Genomic DNA, 16,534 nt, shown 5'->3' with positions numbered 1-16,534 from the left:
AAATGGGGCCTTGTAGTAGAACATTCATCGGCAATAATAACCTTCACTCTCCCCGATGTTTGTTGTGTCTGTGTGTGACATCACAATAACAACCGCAGCTCCATGGCAAAATATTAAAATTACCAGAGCTTTCTCGTAATGTTAATATTTAAAATAGCCAATACGTTTTGCTGTCAGGCTGCAGAACACAACTTTAATCGAACACATTTATAAGACGTTTTGTACAACCACGGCTTTTCTGGATGGCCAGGGACGATCTGTCTCATTCAGTGGTATTCACTCCACTCCTCCCCACTTCCACCTCACAGCTGAGAAGTCTTTAAAATTCAGACTGCAAGGATATCGATCATTGCTCCTTGTAAAGGAGTATTTGAAATAAAAGAAACCTTTATTGAATCGGTTGTAGTCGATCTAAGAGCACAAACGTGCTTTAAAATATTATAACACCATCCATAGTAAAAAGTATGCATGCTCTGCAGCGCTGCGGCTCTGTTGATTTAGGTTTGTGTGTGTGTGTGTGCACGCATGCATGCGTGCGTGTTTCATGTGCTAAGTAGGGGAGGAGGGGCGAAGGTCTATCTGTAATCCCTTTCAAGCTCTTATCACTTCTCACACGGAGAGCAGCAGTTGGGGAGGAGAAGAGCCGAGCTACGTGTATCAGCACCACTCATCTTGCTGCATTATTAAACATTCATATTTCCATATTTCATTGAGCCCCCCGCCCCGCTGGCAAATCGTGGTCTACTTAACATGCAGCTGAGAATGGGATTTTGTTAATGGGCATTAAATTTGTAGATGGTTATCCAGTGGATGGCTCTTTTGTAAGCAGAGGTAGTCGCTTGCCGTTTGCTCTCTTGGGATCCACTGATGCCTGTTTTTTTTTTTTTTTTTTATTTCTCCTCTGCTGATTCATGCTCCAGTTTTTTCTTGCAAAGTCAGCGAACCTGTCCCCTCTGGCTTCTCTCCCACATTATGATACCTCTCCTTTCAATCTCACAGATCCAAGAAAATGACAGCGCTGGCCACCATCCTAGAGAAAGCCTCCCTGTGGAAAAAGGATTTAGACCTGGAGCTCGATGGGCTGGAGGAGGCGGCGACGTTGGTTGCTGAGGAGGAAGAGGAGCGGGGAGATTCCAGCAGTCGAGCACCTTGCAGTGACAGCAGCGGCAGCACGTCTGCGGAAGAGGACGAGGATTCTGAAGCTGAAGGGCAAGGCTTTGCTGAATCCACTAAAGGAGGAGGGTATACTTACAAGGACAGCCCTCTGCAGCCGTGGCCCACCTCCGCCGTGTCTCCCATCCCCCCTGAGCCGGCAGCCACACATCTGTCAGCAGAGAGGAAAGTGGACGTCCTCCCCTCAACCTCGGCGGGCAGCGGACGACTGATTCGGGAGCTGGGGGAGCGGGTGGCCGTGGAGATGAGGATTTTTCAAGAGTCACATTCCAGCCCCGAAGCCGTGGGGGAGAGTTCGCACCACAGAGGCGAGGACTAAAGTAACATCAGACAGGAGCGACGGCGGGACTTTCTTAGAGCCAAGTCCTCGCAGAAACCCACCGCTCATCATCCAAAACTCCCCGAAGATCCGGATAAGACAGACTTCACCTGTTGATTTTTACAACATAATGCCGCCTGCTACATTTTGTTCTGTAAACCTCATGTAAGTGACACAAGAAGGGAAGTGACTGCCTTCTCTTTATATCCTTACCACTTGCACGGATTTAGTTATCAAGATTCTAATGCTTTCACCCTTCCCAAAAGGACTTTATTTCTCCTGATCAAATGTTCTCTATCAGATTCAAAATGAAATCATTGCAATTGCTTAATAAGCTTTCGCTTTTTAAAATTTCATTCAAAACAAGAGGAGCATTTTAAGGAGTCATTTTCCCTGTAGCGACTTCCATGTTATCCAACTTGGTTGCTTTTACCGTTTGATGATTCAATCGGCTATTTGTTGGACAAATAAAGTGGATTCTCAGAAGTTGGTTATCTGGATCGCTGCTTGACTGTTTGCCTACGAATGCATTCGCAGTAGTGTTTAAATATTTACTTAGTACATGTGAAAATCAGTCGTATCGAACACTTTTGTTTCTACAACCCTGATTCAAAAGAAAAAAAAAAAAAAATTGAACAACAAATTCCAATTTAAAAAAGATGATGTAAATAAGTATTATTGATATATAAATAAAACCACAGCAGGAGAAGTGTTTAGCAATGAATAGGGAGAAAACACATTGTTGGCTTTTTGTGTTTTTTTTTTTAAAGAAAGAAAAAGCAAAGTTGTTAAATGTTGTAACTGATAGCTGATCCGCTTTCGAAGGCAATCTTCAGATAAGTGCAGACATCTGCTGCAGGGAGCACTTAAACCCAACATTCGCTTCGGGCCCGTCGCCAAGTTATTTATGGAAATCACAGCTGACATCAATTCATTCAGATATTCCTGACACCAATATGATCAGCTGGGGCGATCTGTTTATATTCTCCCCGAGTGTTGTTTGATTTCGCATGTATTATTTCTGCTTCTGTTGAATTATTTAAAGCAACCCGACTGTGTTTGTGAACTGGATTCAGTACACTGATCTCTGCTAATACTGGAACACTTCTTTTTAAGCCATACATGCATAATTCGAAACCCACGACTCAAGTTTAAAAAGGGAAAAACATGAGTTCAGTCCAAATAAGTCTGGAATGTGACAAACATTTCACATTGTGTGCAGCTGTGTCTCAGTCATTCAAGTCCCCGGAGGAGCCGGGATGCTTTTTGTCGTGTATTAAAAGGGAAAAGAACCGTCCTCGCTCTAAAGCCCCGGCATTGATTGAAGTAGAAAAGGTTCTGTCGGCACTAAAGATGGCCACGGAGTTTGCCGGAGTGATTGATTCATCTGACATAAATGGAGGAGCGCCGTCAACACAGCTCAATATCATCGGCCGCGTCTACCAGCCGAGAGAAAACAAACAAGGAAGCGCATGTCAGGCAGATAGATGAGCGCCGCGGCACAGGAGCTGTTTGTTTGAGAGATAAGCGCACCCGGAGGCAACCACGAGATACCAGGGCCGAGAGCCAGCGCAGACAAACTGACACCGTCCGGCTCGGCGGGATGGATTACCCGCTCTTTGCGGAGAGAAACAGAGAAGACCAAGATGAGGCACCGTTGTGGAGTTTGTCCTGTTTTGTCGCATCGTAACGTGCCGAAGGAGCGTTTGGGTTAAACGCTGCCGTGTTTTACCGCCGTTTGTTTGTTTGTTTGTTTTTTTGCAAGAAATTTTCTCCAGTTCGAACACATCAGGACATCTCTTCCCCGCCCGCCTCCGCTGCCGGTGAGGATGACATCAAAACAAAGCGGCTGTGTATGGCATTGTACTACCAAGATGGATGGTGGTGGTACAACCTCACAAGAAGAGGCTTCCACTCTGCATCACGCCCTTGGGAGCCTTCGTCGCCGTGACTGAGACAAGTTGCTTCGTGGAATACAGGCAATTTAAAACCCTCCTTATTCCGGGGACACATGTACGGGGACTGTTACCCCTTGAGTCTCCGTCTCCCCCACCGGGGTTGTACGTTGATAAAGTGACATTGGGGTTCGTTGCCATTTTTCATCCTAAAGTGGCCTATAACCACGGGATCTGAGGCTAGGATTTGCATTTTAGTTTCTTCTGCGATTGGTTGTCTACGGAGACGTTCTTGACTCACCGTAGGCCAAGGTTTCGAGAGTTCGCTCGATAAATTACGGTAATTTATGCGATATCTTTGCTCTAGTTTGACTTAGATTTGATTAATTAGCTATACATGCATGTAATGACTTTGCACTTTGATCCGAAAGGGGTCCAAGAATCATAATATGCCCAGACCCGTAGCACAAGCTGAGGCTAAAACATTTTAAAACACGTGACGATTTTCGGTGATTTATATATAAATAAGCATTTGATTGAGTTGAGACAGAATTTGTAACAATTCAGAAAAAAGATCAAGGCTTTGGAAATAGAATATGGTAAAAAAAAATGACACAGAAAGACTCAAACCACTAGTTAGAAGCGTAGAAATTAACTTTGTCTTTGCTAACAAATATACATTGACAGATATTTTTGCCAGATTTTTGTGATTATGAGATATTTGTTAATGTTTTGCATATCAAGTGCAGAAGAAATTCACCACCTGGCGAATTGGCGTTTTGAAAGTCGCTTTTGACCCATCGACCCTTCTCTTAATTGAAAACTGAAAATTCACATGACTAACGTGATAGAGTCTTCCTTAATTTTTTGTTGCGGTGCCAAGGTGAGAGCGGCTGTGCCGTCACGGCCCCACCGGCCGCCTCTGACACACGGCCTCAGGTTGATTGTAATAGAAAACTCAATCTCCTCAGCCGTTCCTGAGAGGCAAAGTGATTCTGGTGCTTGAAAAGATTAATAGCCCTCAAGAAGAAATGAATCAGGTGCTCTCCAGGGCCTGACTCCTCCAAAGGGTGTGCAAATAGAAATGCCTTTGTACGCCCTCCTTTCTCACAGACCTCTGTCTTTTTTGGCGTCCCTCGCCTCTCCCTTTTGTGGCTTTCGTCCTGTGTCATGTTGCTCCAAGCCTGGCCCCGTGAAGCGACAAGGATCTCCGGCGCTCACGCTAAAAAAGAAGCCCCACCACCATCACCACCTCCCCCCTTCAACTCATCCCCCTGGGCTTTGTATAATGTCCTCTTGAAATGATTGGCATATGGTAATGAGGGAATGACTGCACAGGATGTCAGTGTCTCCAAGGCTGACATTGCCAACAAGGAGGCATTATCTAAATGGGCTATTTTCATGCTCCTATCACAAAAGACGCAGAGAAACTCCCGCTTTCCGCTGCATCTGGGGAGTGAATGTGTGTAGCTAATGTGTTGACAGCGTCGGCGTCCGCTTCTTTTCGCCAGTAACTTTGCCCGGCTGACTCAATCTAATTGATGTGAGTCTGTTAAATAACTCCCCGGCTCTCGGCAGACACCCTGTTACGTAGTTTAACGCTTCGAATTACCTCCACCGCGCTCGAGCCGTACACGTGAGCGCTAATGGCGCGCCTTTTTTCAGCCTGGCGGTTTTAGTTAAAGAGAAGGAGAATCATCTCTTTTTTTTTTTAAGTCTCTGACCTCCTTAACATCCGAATGCGCGTAGGAACGATGCGATCGTCCACTTAGCGCATTATGAATAATTTGCCCGCGGAGACGGCGGCCGAGGCGGAGCGGATCTTGTTATCATTTCACTCTGATGGGCGACACCTCGTGTCTAATGAAGCGGAGTCCTCGTTTTGCTCCGTTTCGCCCACGACGATTCGCTCGGGTTGCTTATTCTTCCTTTCCCAAGCATTCCATGTTTCTGCTCTTGACAGGGAGAAAAAAAAAAAAAAAAAAAAACCCATGGTCTTGTGTTTGTTTTCATTGCCAAAACAGCTGTCAAACACAATTAATATTTCAACGCAAGACTGCTGGAGGGAACCTCTCACTGTTCGGGGAGTTGGAAACAACAAACCAACACTGTTGCTTTTGAGCCTCCTCCCTCTTCAACTGCTGCTTATAGAATGTTCACCGCTCTCGCTCTCCAGCTTTTCCAAGCTGCTCTTTTATGACTCTAATGAAGCGGCGCGAGTCGGAAAGTAAAATAATCCGCGTGAATCTGTGCTTTTTCGATGTATTAGTTTTAATAGAGGCTGCGTATCCGGCAAAGTTCGGAGACGAGCACCAGCAGAGGAGCAAGAAAGCGGGGTATGTTTGTTTAACGCTTGGTCTTTGTCTGGACGAAGCGTCAACCTCGGCCCGTTTTGTGAAGTCCACTTTCTGCTCCTGGAGGCTCAAAGCAGATCTCGGTCTAATGATGCCTCACGGACGTTAGCGCGTCGAAAACCAGACGGCGAACAAAGGTTTTCTCATGTTTATATTCTCTCGCGTTCAGCAGACAAGCTCCCCTGACATTACCGGCGTGGGATTTTGACACGGATACACGTCTCGGTTTTCCCGTAAACACAGAAACTCAGTCCTCCGAGTTCACTCGGCGGCGGCGGCGGCGGCGGCGGTTCCGGAGCTTCGGTTGACAAGCAAACAAACAAGACTTTTCGCCGTGAGAGCAGCTGCCGCCGGAGCAGAGCACGACTTAATCGCACCGCATTTCATCTGTAGTTCCTCGCAGTTAGTGGTGCCTTTTACCTGCTTTTTTTATTTTATGTGCTGTCTCACACACACACACTAACACACACACCACTTCCCCTCACACTTGTGGCCTTCTTTTTTTTTTTTTTTTTATCTCCAATTCTTTCCATATCTCACACACAAACACTTCTCCTTTTCACCTCGTCGTACATCACAAGTGTTGGTTACATCCTGACCCCCCCCTTACACACACACACACACACACACACACACACACTCCACCCCGCCACTTCCCTTGAGAAGTGTTCCATGAAAGCAGATACCGATTAGAGATTGGAAACTCGATTCTTTTCACTGACTCAAATTTTTGAGTCACCCGCCAAACAATTGTGATTTTGAGTCATTTGAGTCACCAAGTCAGTCACCCGTTTACCGAGTAGGTCGGCAACTCTGAGCCGCTGAGTGAGTCGTTCATTTTACGAGTGAGGAGGGCTGCTATGGCCGGCTGAGCGAGTCATTCTTTAAGTTACTGAGTGAAATGTTTGTTTTGCGAGTAGGGAGGGCTACACGGAGCTACTGAGCGATTAGTTTTTAGAGATACTGTCATCCGTTTCGTGATTGGGGAGACCTTCTTCGAGCTACTGAGCCATTCCTTTATAGAAGGAGTCGTTCATTTCATACTGAGTCGTTCATTTTGTGAGTGATGTGTTCATACAAATGCTGATTGTCCAGAAAAGAGACATGTCACCCGGTCTCTTATTTGCTGTTACTAGCCAGCAGTGGTAAGGTTAGTCAACGATTCACCGAGAGGAGGACTCAGGAGTCAGTAAAATGACTCTTTAATTTTGAACGATTCATTCACGACTGGCACTTCATTAAAACCAGTATGTGTCCCAATGCGCATTCTGTCGGGGAGTCTCATATTATTCACAATTCAGTCGCCGTTTTCCGGCTAAGAGAGATGTAGATCATGACTGCCATGCCTTCCAACTAACAGAAAGAAAAAAAAAAAAAAAAACACGTGGGGTAAAAGGAGAGATGAGAGTGAGGTAACAGAAATGGCAGAGGAGGTAAAATTCTCTTTGAGCGTGGCGTGCTCGTGCACACTTTCTCGTTCCTCGGTGTGACTTCTGCGGCTCCTCATCAAAGACCTCCACTTGAAGCCACTAAAACATTCCAGCTGGTGTGTTAACACGGAGAAAAGAGCATAAAACGACTCGAGTGTCATCGGCTCGAGCCGAGCTTAGAGTCAGGCCCCCCGATGTTCGCCGTAATGTGACTGGCAGCTCGCTGGATTTTCTTGACATCAGAGCAAAAGAATATGTCGTACAAATATGATATGTGTCAGGCTGTGGGAACCGCGTCCGGTCACATGGGAAACGAGGACATGGAGTGAAGCCGTCTGCAGGCTTGTGGCAAGCTGCGTGACTGCACAGTTAAAGGGAAAAAGGAAGTGTTGATAAGGCCGGGGATTCCATATTGTTTGCGCAGGTGGGGGTTGAACTCTGAACTGTTGCAGGTTCACTGGTAAAACCGACCGCGCATAGTTGGAATAACGGGAGATGATTGCGGGAGCGCTTGTGTGGACTCTGCCTTCCCCGATTAATGTGTTTTGCAAAAGATTTTCTTTGATGCAAAGGTGTCAAACTATGGCCCGCGGGCCAAATTTGGCCCGCACTGTAATTAGATTTGGCCCGCAAAGCCGTACCAAATGACTATTAGCGCTGGCACGCTGGGATTGTCTACAGGATTGTACCGCTAATTCTACAAATCCCAGAATTTTCTGTTGGTGTTTTGGCACAAAAATCAAAACAGGACCCACAAACACCCTCTCCTCTGTGTACAGTAGTCATAGCAACCTTATGCTAATACTAGCACCCTGCTACTTAGGCAGACAACAGGATTTTGCATGTGTGCAATAGTAAGTTATATATTAAAATAACAATAATAATAATAATAATAATAACAATAATAATGTATAGCATCTTTGAGAACCATGAAAAGCGCTATACAAATCCTATGTATTATTATTAAGTTATATATTGTATAGTATAAAGCTATACTTGTTCCATGTTTAGTATTTAAGCAAAACTTGTTTGGGTCCATATGAAAAGGTTCATTGTTATATCTGGAGGCAGATTTTTTTCGATAAATACCAATGTTTTGTCCCAGTTTTGAATTTTGGCCCACTGTATATTTGAGTTTGACACCCCTGCTTTAAGGGTTCCTGCAAAGTCAAAAAAAGTAACAGTCCTTCTTCAATCCTTTCTTTATATTTGAGTAACAGCCAAGGCTGCTGTCAATGTTGAGAGGATTTCTGTGCTTCAAACAAAAGCTGCACCTCCAAACGGTGCCAAGTGTCTGCCAATCATTCTGGCGGTAACTGTTTAATAAAAAGACAGATGCCAGAAAACATGTCAACATCTGCCATGTTGTGTCATTCATCTCATTAAAACAACTGATATTATAGGATCCTCTGCGGTTTTCCCCTCATATTAAATGAGGTATGTTGGGAGTCATGTTTGTATGTCGGCGGCGGAACATTTGTTCAAATAAGCGTCGAGAAAATCAATAGACCGCACAGATAGAAAGCGAACTGAAACTCAAAACTTCAGATGCTTGAAATGAAATTCTACGTTCCAACTTTTCATCTTTTTTTTTCCCCCCTCTGCCGTTCCACAGCCAAATGAAACTCCGGGTCCACAGAAATCTCTGTCACTTGTTCGCACGGTACAAATAGCTGTTTAGGAAAGAGACATCAAATTTCCATGACGATTTTGTTCGGTCTGGTGGGATGACTAAATTCGCTTACTTAAAAAAAAGTAACATTTGTACGAGATAAAGGAAAATCTCCCTCCGTGTCACACAGTCTTAGACGTCATGAGATCTAACACTGGAAAGTGACACACAACTGTTGTCTGTCAACAATCGTCTCTCTGGGATTTGTCTATGTAGCTTTTTTTGTATTGCTTGCACACATATGCCAAATAAAAGACATTTGCATGGACATGCATGTTTCTTATTATTTATAATTTTTATTTTTTTTAAGTTTATCTTTCACATTGTCTGCATTTAATATGAATGCATGGCCATCATTTTTAAAGTAATTTAGCGCTACAGTTTATACATGTGGTTTCAAATAAAACCCAACAGAAGTTTTTTTTTTGTTTTTTGTTTTTTTTTTCAAGAAACCTCACTGCCAGCTCTCATAGCTGTTAGAAAAAAAAAATGAAATACAGATATGAAAAATGAGAAGTCAAAGCTCCAAAGTCTAGGGAGTGACCTTTGGGCAGAGTGTGTTCTTACATAAACTGCTACCAAAGCTCTAGAATGCACTTGTGCTCACATAAATGTTTTGATTCCCAGATTTTCACATTAACATAAACCTCACTCTTTGATCAAAAAAAAAAAAAACAAAAAAACCTGAGACGAAAGGTTTTCTGTAAGCAGCCTGTCCTCCAGAGGGAATGTAGCGGGAAAAAAAGCGAGGGTTGCGCTCTGGCTGAAAGTTCCTCTTTAATGTGTCCCAGCCCTTGGTGTGTAACGTGCACTAATCTCTCCAACAGGAAAATCAATGAGGTGCCCACCCACGCAGCGTTCATCTCTCCAGCTGCGTCAGGAGCCGGTGCCTATCTGTGGGTTGTTTGCCTTGCGCTTGTATTTACAAGAGTGTCAACAACACTCAAGGAACACAGGAATTCCTCGAGGACCTTTCTAGAGTCGCGCGAATATCTACAAGTCAGACTCCTTTCATTGATTTCAAGGTGTAGCGATGTGGAATAATAATGTCTGCTGAAATTCACAATTAAACAAAAAAAACGGCGCGTTGCATTTTGAATGAGGAAGCGGCGTCTTGACGGGCGGATAATTCCATATCAAAATGCACGTTCCGGCTTGTTGCGTAGGACCGGAGCACTGTGAGAAATTCGAGTGTGTTGCAGACGGAATCGATGAGCGGATCGATACCCCTGTGATGTTTCACGCTCAAATTTAAAGCTAGATTTCAGGCCCGGAAAAACAAACGGCTCCGGCACGGGACTCCGGCTAAAAGCGCTACTTGTCATTCATGCGGTCGCATTTGTTGAATTAACTCACCGTTATACAGGACGGTAAAAGGTGAGCATTAGAAAGGCAGCCGAGCACATTTTCTCCGGCTTCACGATGCCTCGTGTTGAGCATGAGAGTGTTATTGATCTTCTCATCTAACTCTCTGCAAGAGAGAAAAAAAAAAAAAAAAAAAGCCCTCTGGCTATTGAACAACTATTTCTTTTTTAAAATTTTTTTTGGCTTCCAGAGAATCCTTTTTTTCACATTAATATATCAGTTTTTTGACGAGAAAAAATTATATCCCACGGAAAAAAAAAAAAAAGGTCTTTCCGAGTATGTTTGTCGAGAACCAACGTCAACAGTAGAATTTCTGTAATAATAAAGGACTTGTCACTGATATATACATATATATACATATACATATACATATATATGTATATGTACATATATATGTGTACATATATATACATATATGTGTGTATATACACACACACACACACACACACACACATATATATGTATATGTATAAATCAGAGACAAGTCCTTTACTTTGCTACATATACATATATGTACATATGTATATATATATATACACATATATTTGTGTATATATATGTACATATATATATATACACATATATATATGTGCACTAACAATATATATATATATTAACAATGTGTTTGGCTTTCAAATTAGAAAAAAATAAACTTGTTGTGCGCTCCGTTTTACTGGTTTGTGAGAACCTGACCACTGACTGAACCAACACATAAAGGAGCGTCCGGTATTCAGTCTCCCACGGGGATACAGAGACTGGAGGGAATGCTGTAACGCGGCCAGTGGCAGATTCTCGGTATTCATCGACAGAAATCGAGACCAACATATAGCACGGGGTTCACTGCCAAGTGCCTCACTCTGGGAGACCTACAGCTTGGCAGCCTCGCAGCCGTCCAGCCTGCCGGAGGGTTGAAGAATGCGAGACAGACGGCATCACAACAAGCTCTAATGGAGAACAGACCTTGATGCTGGACACCGACTCGGAGGGAAAATGAGCATCTTGTTGTCGTCCAAACTGTGAGAGGACGGCTGTTAAGAATCGGAGAAGCTGCTCAGAATGATTGGTTTGATCCTTTTCAATTTTTTTTTTTTTTCACATATCGGCTTTGTGTTTGTTTGAATTTTATGACATGTCAAAGCAGATGTCTTGGTTTTTTTTTTTTTTCTGCATTGATATTGTAATCGTAATCAGAGTTTTACTGCAAAAACAACTAGGTTTGTCAAAGAATGATTTGTTGTGAACTTTGCTACGCAAATGTCATTATGGCAAGTCCCAGCTTGAGTCCAGGGCGGAGGTCGGCCACCTACGGCTCCGGAGCAGCATGTGGCTCCTCAGCCTCCTTGTAGAGCAGGGGTCCCCAAACGTTTTCCTGCGAGGGCTAAATAACTTTCTCCTTCTCTGACGGGGAGCCGGGCCAGTATGTAACAAAAAGTGTGACGATCGCAGGGGTGTCTAAACGTAAATATTTATCGTTTTCCAGAAAGCCACACATAAGCAAAAATGAACCCTTTCTGTTATCTTGACAGGAAAAAAAAAATCAGGCAATAAATAATAACACTATTTATGAAATAAATAATAACCAAATAACCCTTTTCAAGTTTTTAACAGATAAAAAGACCAAGGAACATTAACTTTCTTGTAGACACAAGTGTTTGCAGCTCTCTCATATCAGATTTACTGTGTAAACCAGAAAGTCAGCAGGCTATGAAACCCAACTGATATCAACACCTACCAGGTTAAATACTCTGCATTCTGAATCTATTTTTCTCTTACCTAATCTTTTCGCCATTATTCCGTGTTATTTGACAGCGGTATGTCCAGGATTTTTTTTTTTTGAGGTAGGGCTTTCAGATAAGGCACAGACTGCAGAATGGTGGATTAGAATGTTACGTTCTATGCATGTACATTTCACAATTACATACCCAGAATTTAAAAAAAAAAAAAAAAAATCATAATGCATCTCTGGTATTTTTCAGGGGCCAAATAAAATGTGGAGGCGGGCCGTATCCAGCCCCCGGGCCGTAGTTTGGGGACCACTTTTGTAAAGGCTCCATTTGGCGAAACAAAAAAAAAAACACAAACATAAATAAAAGGTATTTCTTAATTCCTTTTTATTCATATATTATCATTATTAGTTCATTTTGTTGCAGATTTATCTTGGAGTTTGAGTTGAAGCCATCTGAAATTTGAAAAAAATTAAAAAAAAGCTATTTTTAATTTCATCATTATTTACTTTTTTTTCTTTATTATTTATTTTTAATGTTAACGAAAACATACATCACATCAACGTCAACAGCCTTCGCCTTTACCTGCTGGTGGCTTTTGGAGCGTGCGAACCCTGCAATAGCCTAACCATGAAAAAAATCCCAAAAAAGAAAAGTTTCAGAGGGAAATAAAGAGTTTAATTCGGCTTGGACATATTCATATGCCTTCACTGCCAACAACGCCGGCTTACCTGCGTGCTTGATATGTGGTGAGAAAATAAAGAACAACAAAAAAATGTAACATCGAAAGACATTTTCAAAACAAGCACTTAGCATTCGCTGAAAAATAAGAGAAGTGGATTAGCTCTCCATGGTCAACTGCTTTTGTGGCACCTCTGGAGATCATAAAGATGGGGAAGCCGTTAACAGACAGAGAAAGAAAGAAAGAATAATTCATAAAAATACCAGAGCATCTATTCTCCGACTTCAAAAACAAACGGGAAATTGTTCGGAAAATTAGAAAAATGCCTCTCTCCGCAAAGACCGCTAGGGACAGGACCATTAAAATGGCAGAAAACATCAGGGGTAAGCAAATCGATGAAATGGATTCAGCTCAAGCATTTTCAATGGTCTATGATGAGTCCAGTGATGTTATGCAGATAAATAAACTCCGATGTGCCGCAGGAAGAACTGATTGAACTCATACAGGGTCCGAAAACAGGGGCGGGACATTTGTGAGGATGTCGTCTAGAAGAGAAAGGAATAAACACCACTCGCCTGGTGTCTGTGTCTGCTTTGTGAATTTACTTCAAAAGTCACTGGATCGAGAGCCGACGACTTTTCACTGCATCCTCCACCAAGAAGCGCTGTGAGCACTAACATTTTCCCCTGAATGTGTGGAAGTGATGAACCACGCCATCAAGATAATGAACAAAATAATTGCGAACGGGTTAAGCCACCGATTGTTAGAAGATGTCGATATTTGGATCTCCTGTTTCACAACAGTGTCCGTTGGCTGTCCAGGAGTGAGGAATTGAAATGTTTCACTCCCTGTCTGGAGCATGTGGAAACCTTCTTGGGAAGCAAAGGCCTCAGAAATCCTGAAATGGGAAAGTTTTACTTCGTGGTGGATATGACAAGTCGCTTGAACACGCTGAATAAAAATCTCCAAAGAGTGGGAAGCACGGCCGTGCAGATGCTGGAGGATGTTTTGGCGTTTGTGTTCGCAAGAGATGCAGAAAAAGGTCTTTCGCTTCCCCTTCCTAAGAGAGTTCAAAGAAGCGAACAATCAAATAAAATTGGGATTATTTCCACTCTGCCATCATTGCAATGCAAGCTGCATTTGGAGAAAGATTCAGTGATTTCAGAAAGGAGGAAAAATACTCTCTTTCCCTGTCACACCGCTGGACATTGACCCATCCCTGCTGGGCAGGGATCGTAAAACTGATCTAGAAATTGACCCAGATCGACATAACGGTTAAAGATTTGTGGGTAACAAAGTTCACAAACGGAGAGATATGGAAAAACTCCCACACCCCGATAAGCTTGTTATTGAAACGTCGAGTGCCATTCCTGACACGTATATTAACATGAAAAACTTCGCATTTGGAGTCCTATCCATCTTTGGGTCAACATACTCATGCGAGCAAGTTTTCTCAAACATGAACTTCATAAAATCCAAACACTTTTCCCGCCTCACGACGAACGTGAGCCTGCGGTCCTGTGAGAAGATAATCGGATCTCACAGCCCGGACATGGGGAAGATCTGCAGCAAACTTCAGACACAGAAAATAAATAGGTAAGAACAATAGCATTTAATAAGCTATTATTTTTCCGCCCCCCCCCAAAAAAAACATTTATTTCAGACTCTGAGCTGATTTTTGTATGTTCTGGTGCTTCAGTTGATTGCAGTCTGAGCAAAAAACCCGAAGAGAAGAGAAGAGAACACCGACATGGACTTGTCAAAGACGCTCGTAATTTTATAAATCTTTTTAAAGCTGCCAGGCTGCAGCGAAATGTTTTATTTATATATATTTATACACAAATATAGGAAGGACTTTAATAGGCCTACAGTTTACAATTTATTTCAAAGGAGACCTACAAATACACACTGCACTTCTGTTGTAGATTCAAGATTAGAAGATTCAAAGCGTTCATTGTCACGCATTCAGTGAAATTCCTACTTGACTGTCTGCAGTGCATTTGAATAAACATTATTATAAATATGATTATATATATGAATACGAACAGTGCAATAGAACAGTGACAGTGCAATAAAAGGTTTGTGTGCAACTCACAAACTGCAGGTGCAAGGATGAAATGCATTTTAAGTGGGCAGTAGACTTTCCATGTGCAAGAAGAATGAATTTTTAAGAGTCTGTTGGCAGTCGGGTAGAACGAGTTCTTTAATCGTGTTGGTCTACATTTCACACTCCTGTACCTCCAGCTGTAAGGTTGGCGTGTGAACAGTCCATGTTGGGGGTGGGCGTGGTCCTTGGCCATGGAAGCAGCTCTCCTGTGGTAGATGCTCTGCAGAGAAGGCGGCAGGGTTCTGGTGATCCACTCAGTCTTTACCGCTCCTTGCAGGCGTCTGCGGTCCAGAGCTGTGGTGCGACGACATGCCAAACCTCCTCAGCCTCCTCAGAAAGTAAAGCTGGTATTGAGGTGAGGTCCTCGCTTCTGTGGACACCCACGTATTTGTAGCTGCTCACCCTCTCAATCTCAAAACCTCGAAGGAACAGCGGCTGATGAGCTCTCCTCTCCTTCCTCATGTCCACATGTCCGCTTTTCATTGTTGTCCTCACACCGCTTTTGATGCGTCCTATCATGGCAGTGTTGAACTTCGGGATGTCGTTGTCCTCATGGGAGGTGATACAGTTGTGGGTGCACAGGGTGTAGAGGATGTGGCAGTGGGCACGTCCCTGGGGTGTGCACGTGTTCATGGTGATGCTGGGTGAGATCCTGTTACCCATCCTTACAGACTGGGGTCTGCCAGTATAGGAGCCAGAAACAGTGAGACGTATTCAGTGGTTATGACAGGTAAAATTAAAAAAAATATGAAAACTTAAAAGCTTACAAGGTCTGTTTTTTTTTTTCCTGCGGCTCCCGACTATTTTTTTTTTTTTGGCAGAAGAGGGGGCAAAATGGCTCTTTTGATAATCCAGGTTGCAGACCCCTGATCTAGGGCTTTAAAACCAATGAATAATGCACATATTCCATTGGCTGATCACCGGTTGTTCTTTGAGTGCTCTTTGTATCAATCACATATTAGAAACGCTCTCACAAAGTGTAAGCTTCAACAAGTTCATGTAATATATCGGTGTCATATAAGCACACCTATGCAGACATATCATCCACCACTGTTTCAAATATTTATGTATATTCTACGGCATAAACAGTGATCACATTATTGAGATGAAGATGAGCGGCGATACTCCAGCTCATCTCTCAAAGCCGTGTTTGTCAACACAGTGTGTTTAGCGAGTAACTCCAGCTCAAATAGGCAGATTAACAGAAATAACAGTCAGTTACATTAGTCTGACTTGACTGGAAGGCCTTGGCAGGAGGCAGGTGTTATCATGATGCTGCCAATTTTTAATTTCTAGGGAATTTAGACATGGGAAAAGAATTAAAGCCTTTTCATGCAGGACTCATTGACCAATGACCCAAAGTCCATAACTGCAACCAACTGAGATTTGTTTTTTAAAAGACACGCGGCTCTGCAGAAGAGCAGAATACATCAAGCATTTAGCAAGCGAAACATTGAAAAAGACCTTCCCTTTAGTTTTCAGAAAGAACATGCTGGCCTCTGGAAAAGTCTGTGAGGCAGTTGGACGTTTTCCCCGTTACTTGAAAAGACGTTACACACAAGGGTCTTTTTCTTGGATGGTCTTCGAGTAGCCACTTTATCGTCGCTGGAGGGGTTTGAGTGTCCTGTTGATTCTAGGAGCTCAGTTGTCAGGATCTTTGTCCTCTTGGTTGGGTCACCCAAGGCAAACAGATCCAAAGGAGAGATCCAGACAAAGCACAGGTCAAAAGGCCCCAATTCAAGAAAAACGCCAATAGACTCCCCCCCCTCTGGAGCCTGGGGGGAGGCTCGATGGCAAGTGCCCGGTGGCCGAG

General features: G+C 43.2%; 1 protein-coding gene across 1 annotated transcript in view; it reads left to right on the top strand.

Annotated features, from left to right (window-relative positions):
* The window catches only part of shq1 (SHQ1, H/ACA ribonucleoprotein assembly factor), a 41,643-nt gene extending 39,671 nt beyond the window's left edge, over positions 1-1,972 (top strand). The window contains exon 12 of the mRNA XM_086168401.1: positions 1,000-1,972. Coding sequence (XP_086024527.1) covers positions 1,000-1,492 — 493 coding nt within the window. The 3' untranslated portion in view covers positions 1,493-1,972. The remainder of the gene's footprint in view (positions 1-999) is intronic.
* The last annotated feature ends 14,562 nt before the right edge of the window (positions 1,973-16,534 follow it).

This window comes from Fistularia commersonii, chromosome 21 (assembly GCF_037954325.1).
Source record: "Fistularia commersonii isolate RoL2024-O1a breed Wild chromosome 21, RoL_Fcom_v1.0, whole genome shotgun sequence".
Taxonomy (NCBI): Eukaryota; Metazoa; Chordata; class Actinopteri; order Syngnathiformes; family Fistulariidae; genus Fistularia; species Fistularia commersonii.
This window is presented reverse-complemented; position numbering and strand designations above follow the sequence as displayed.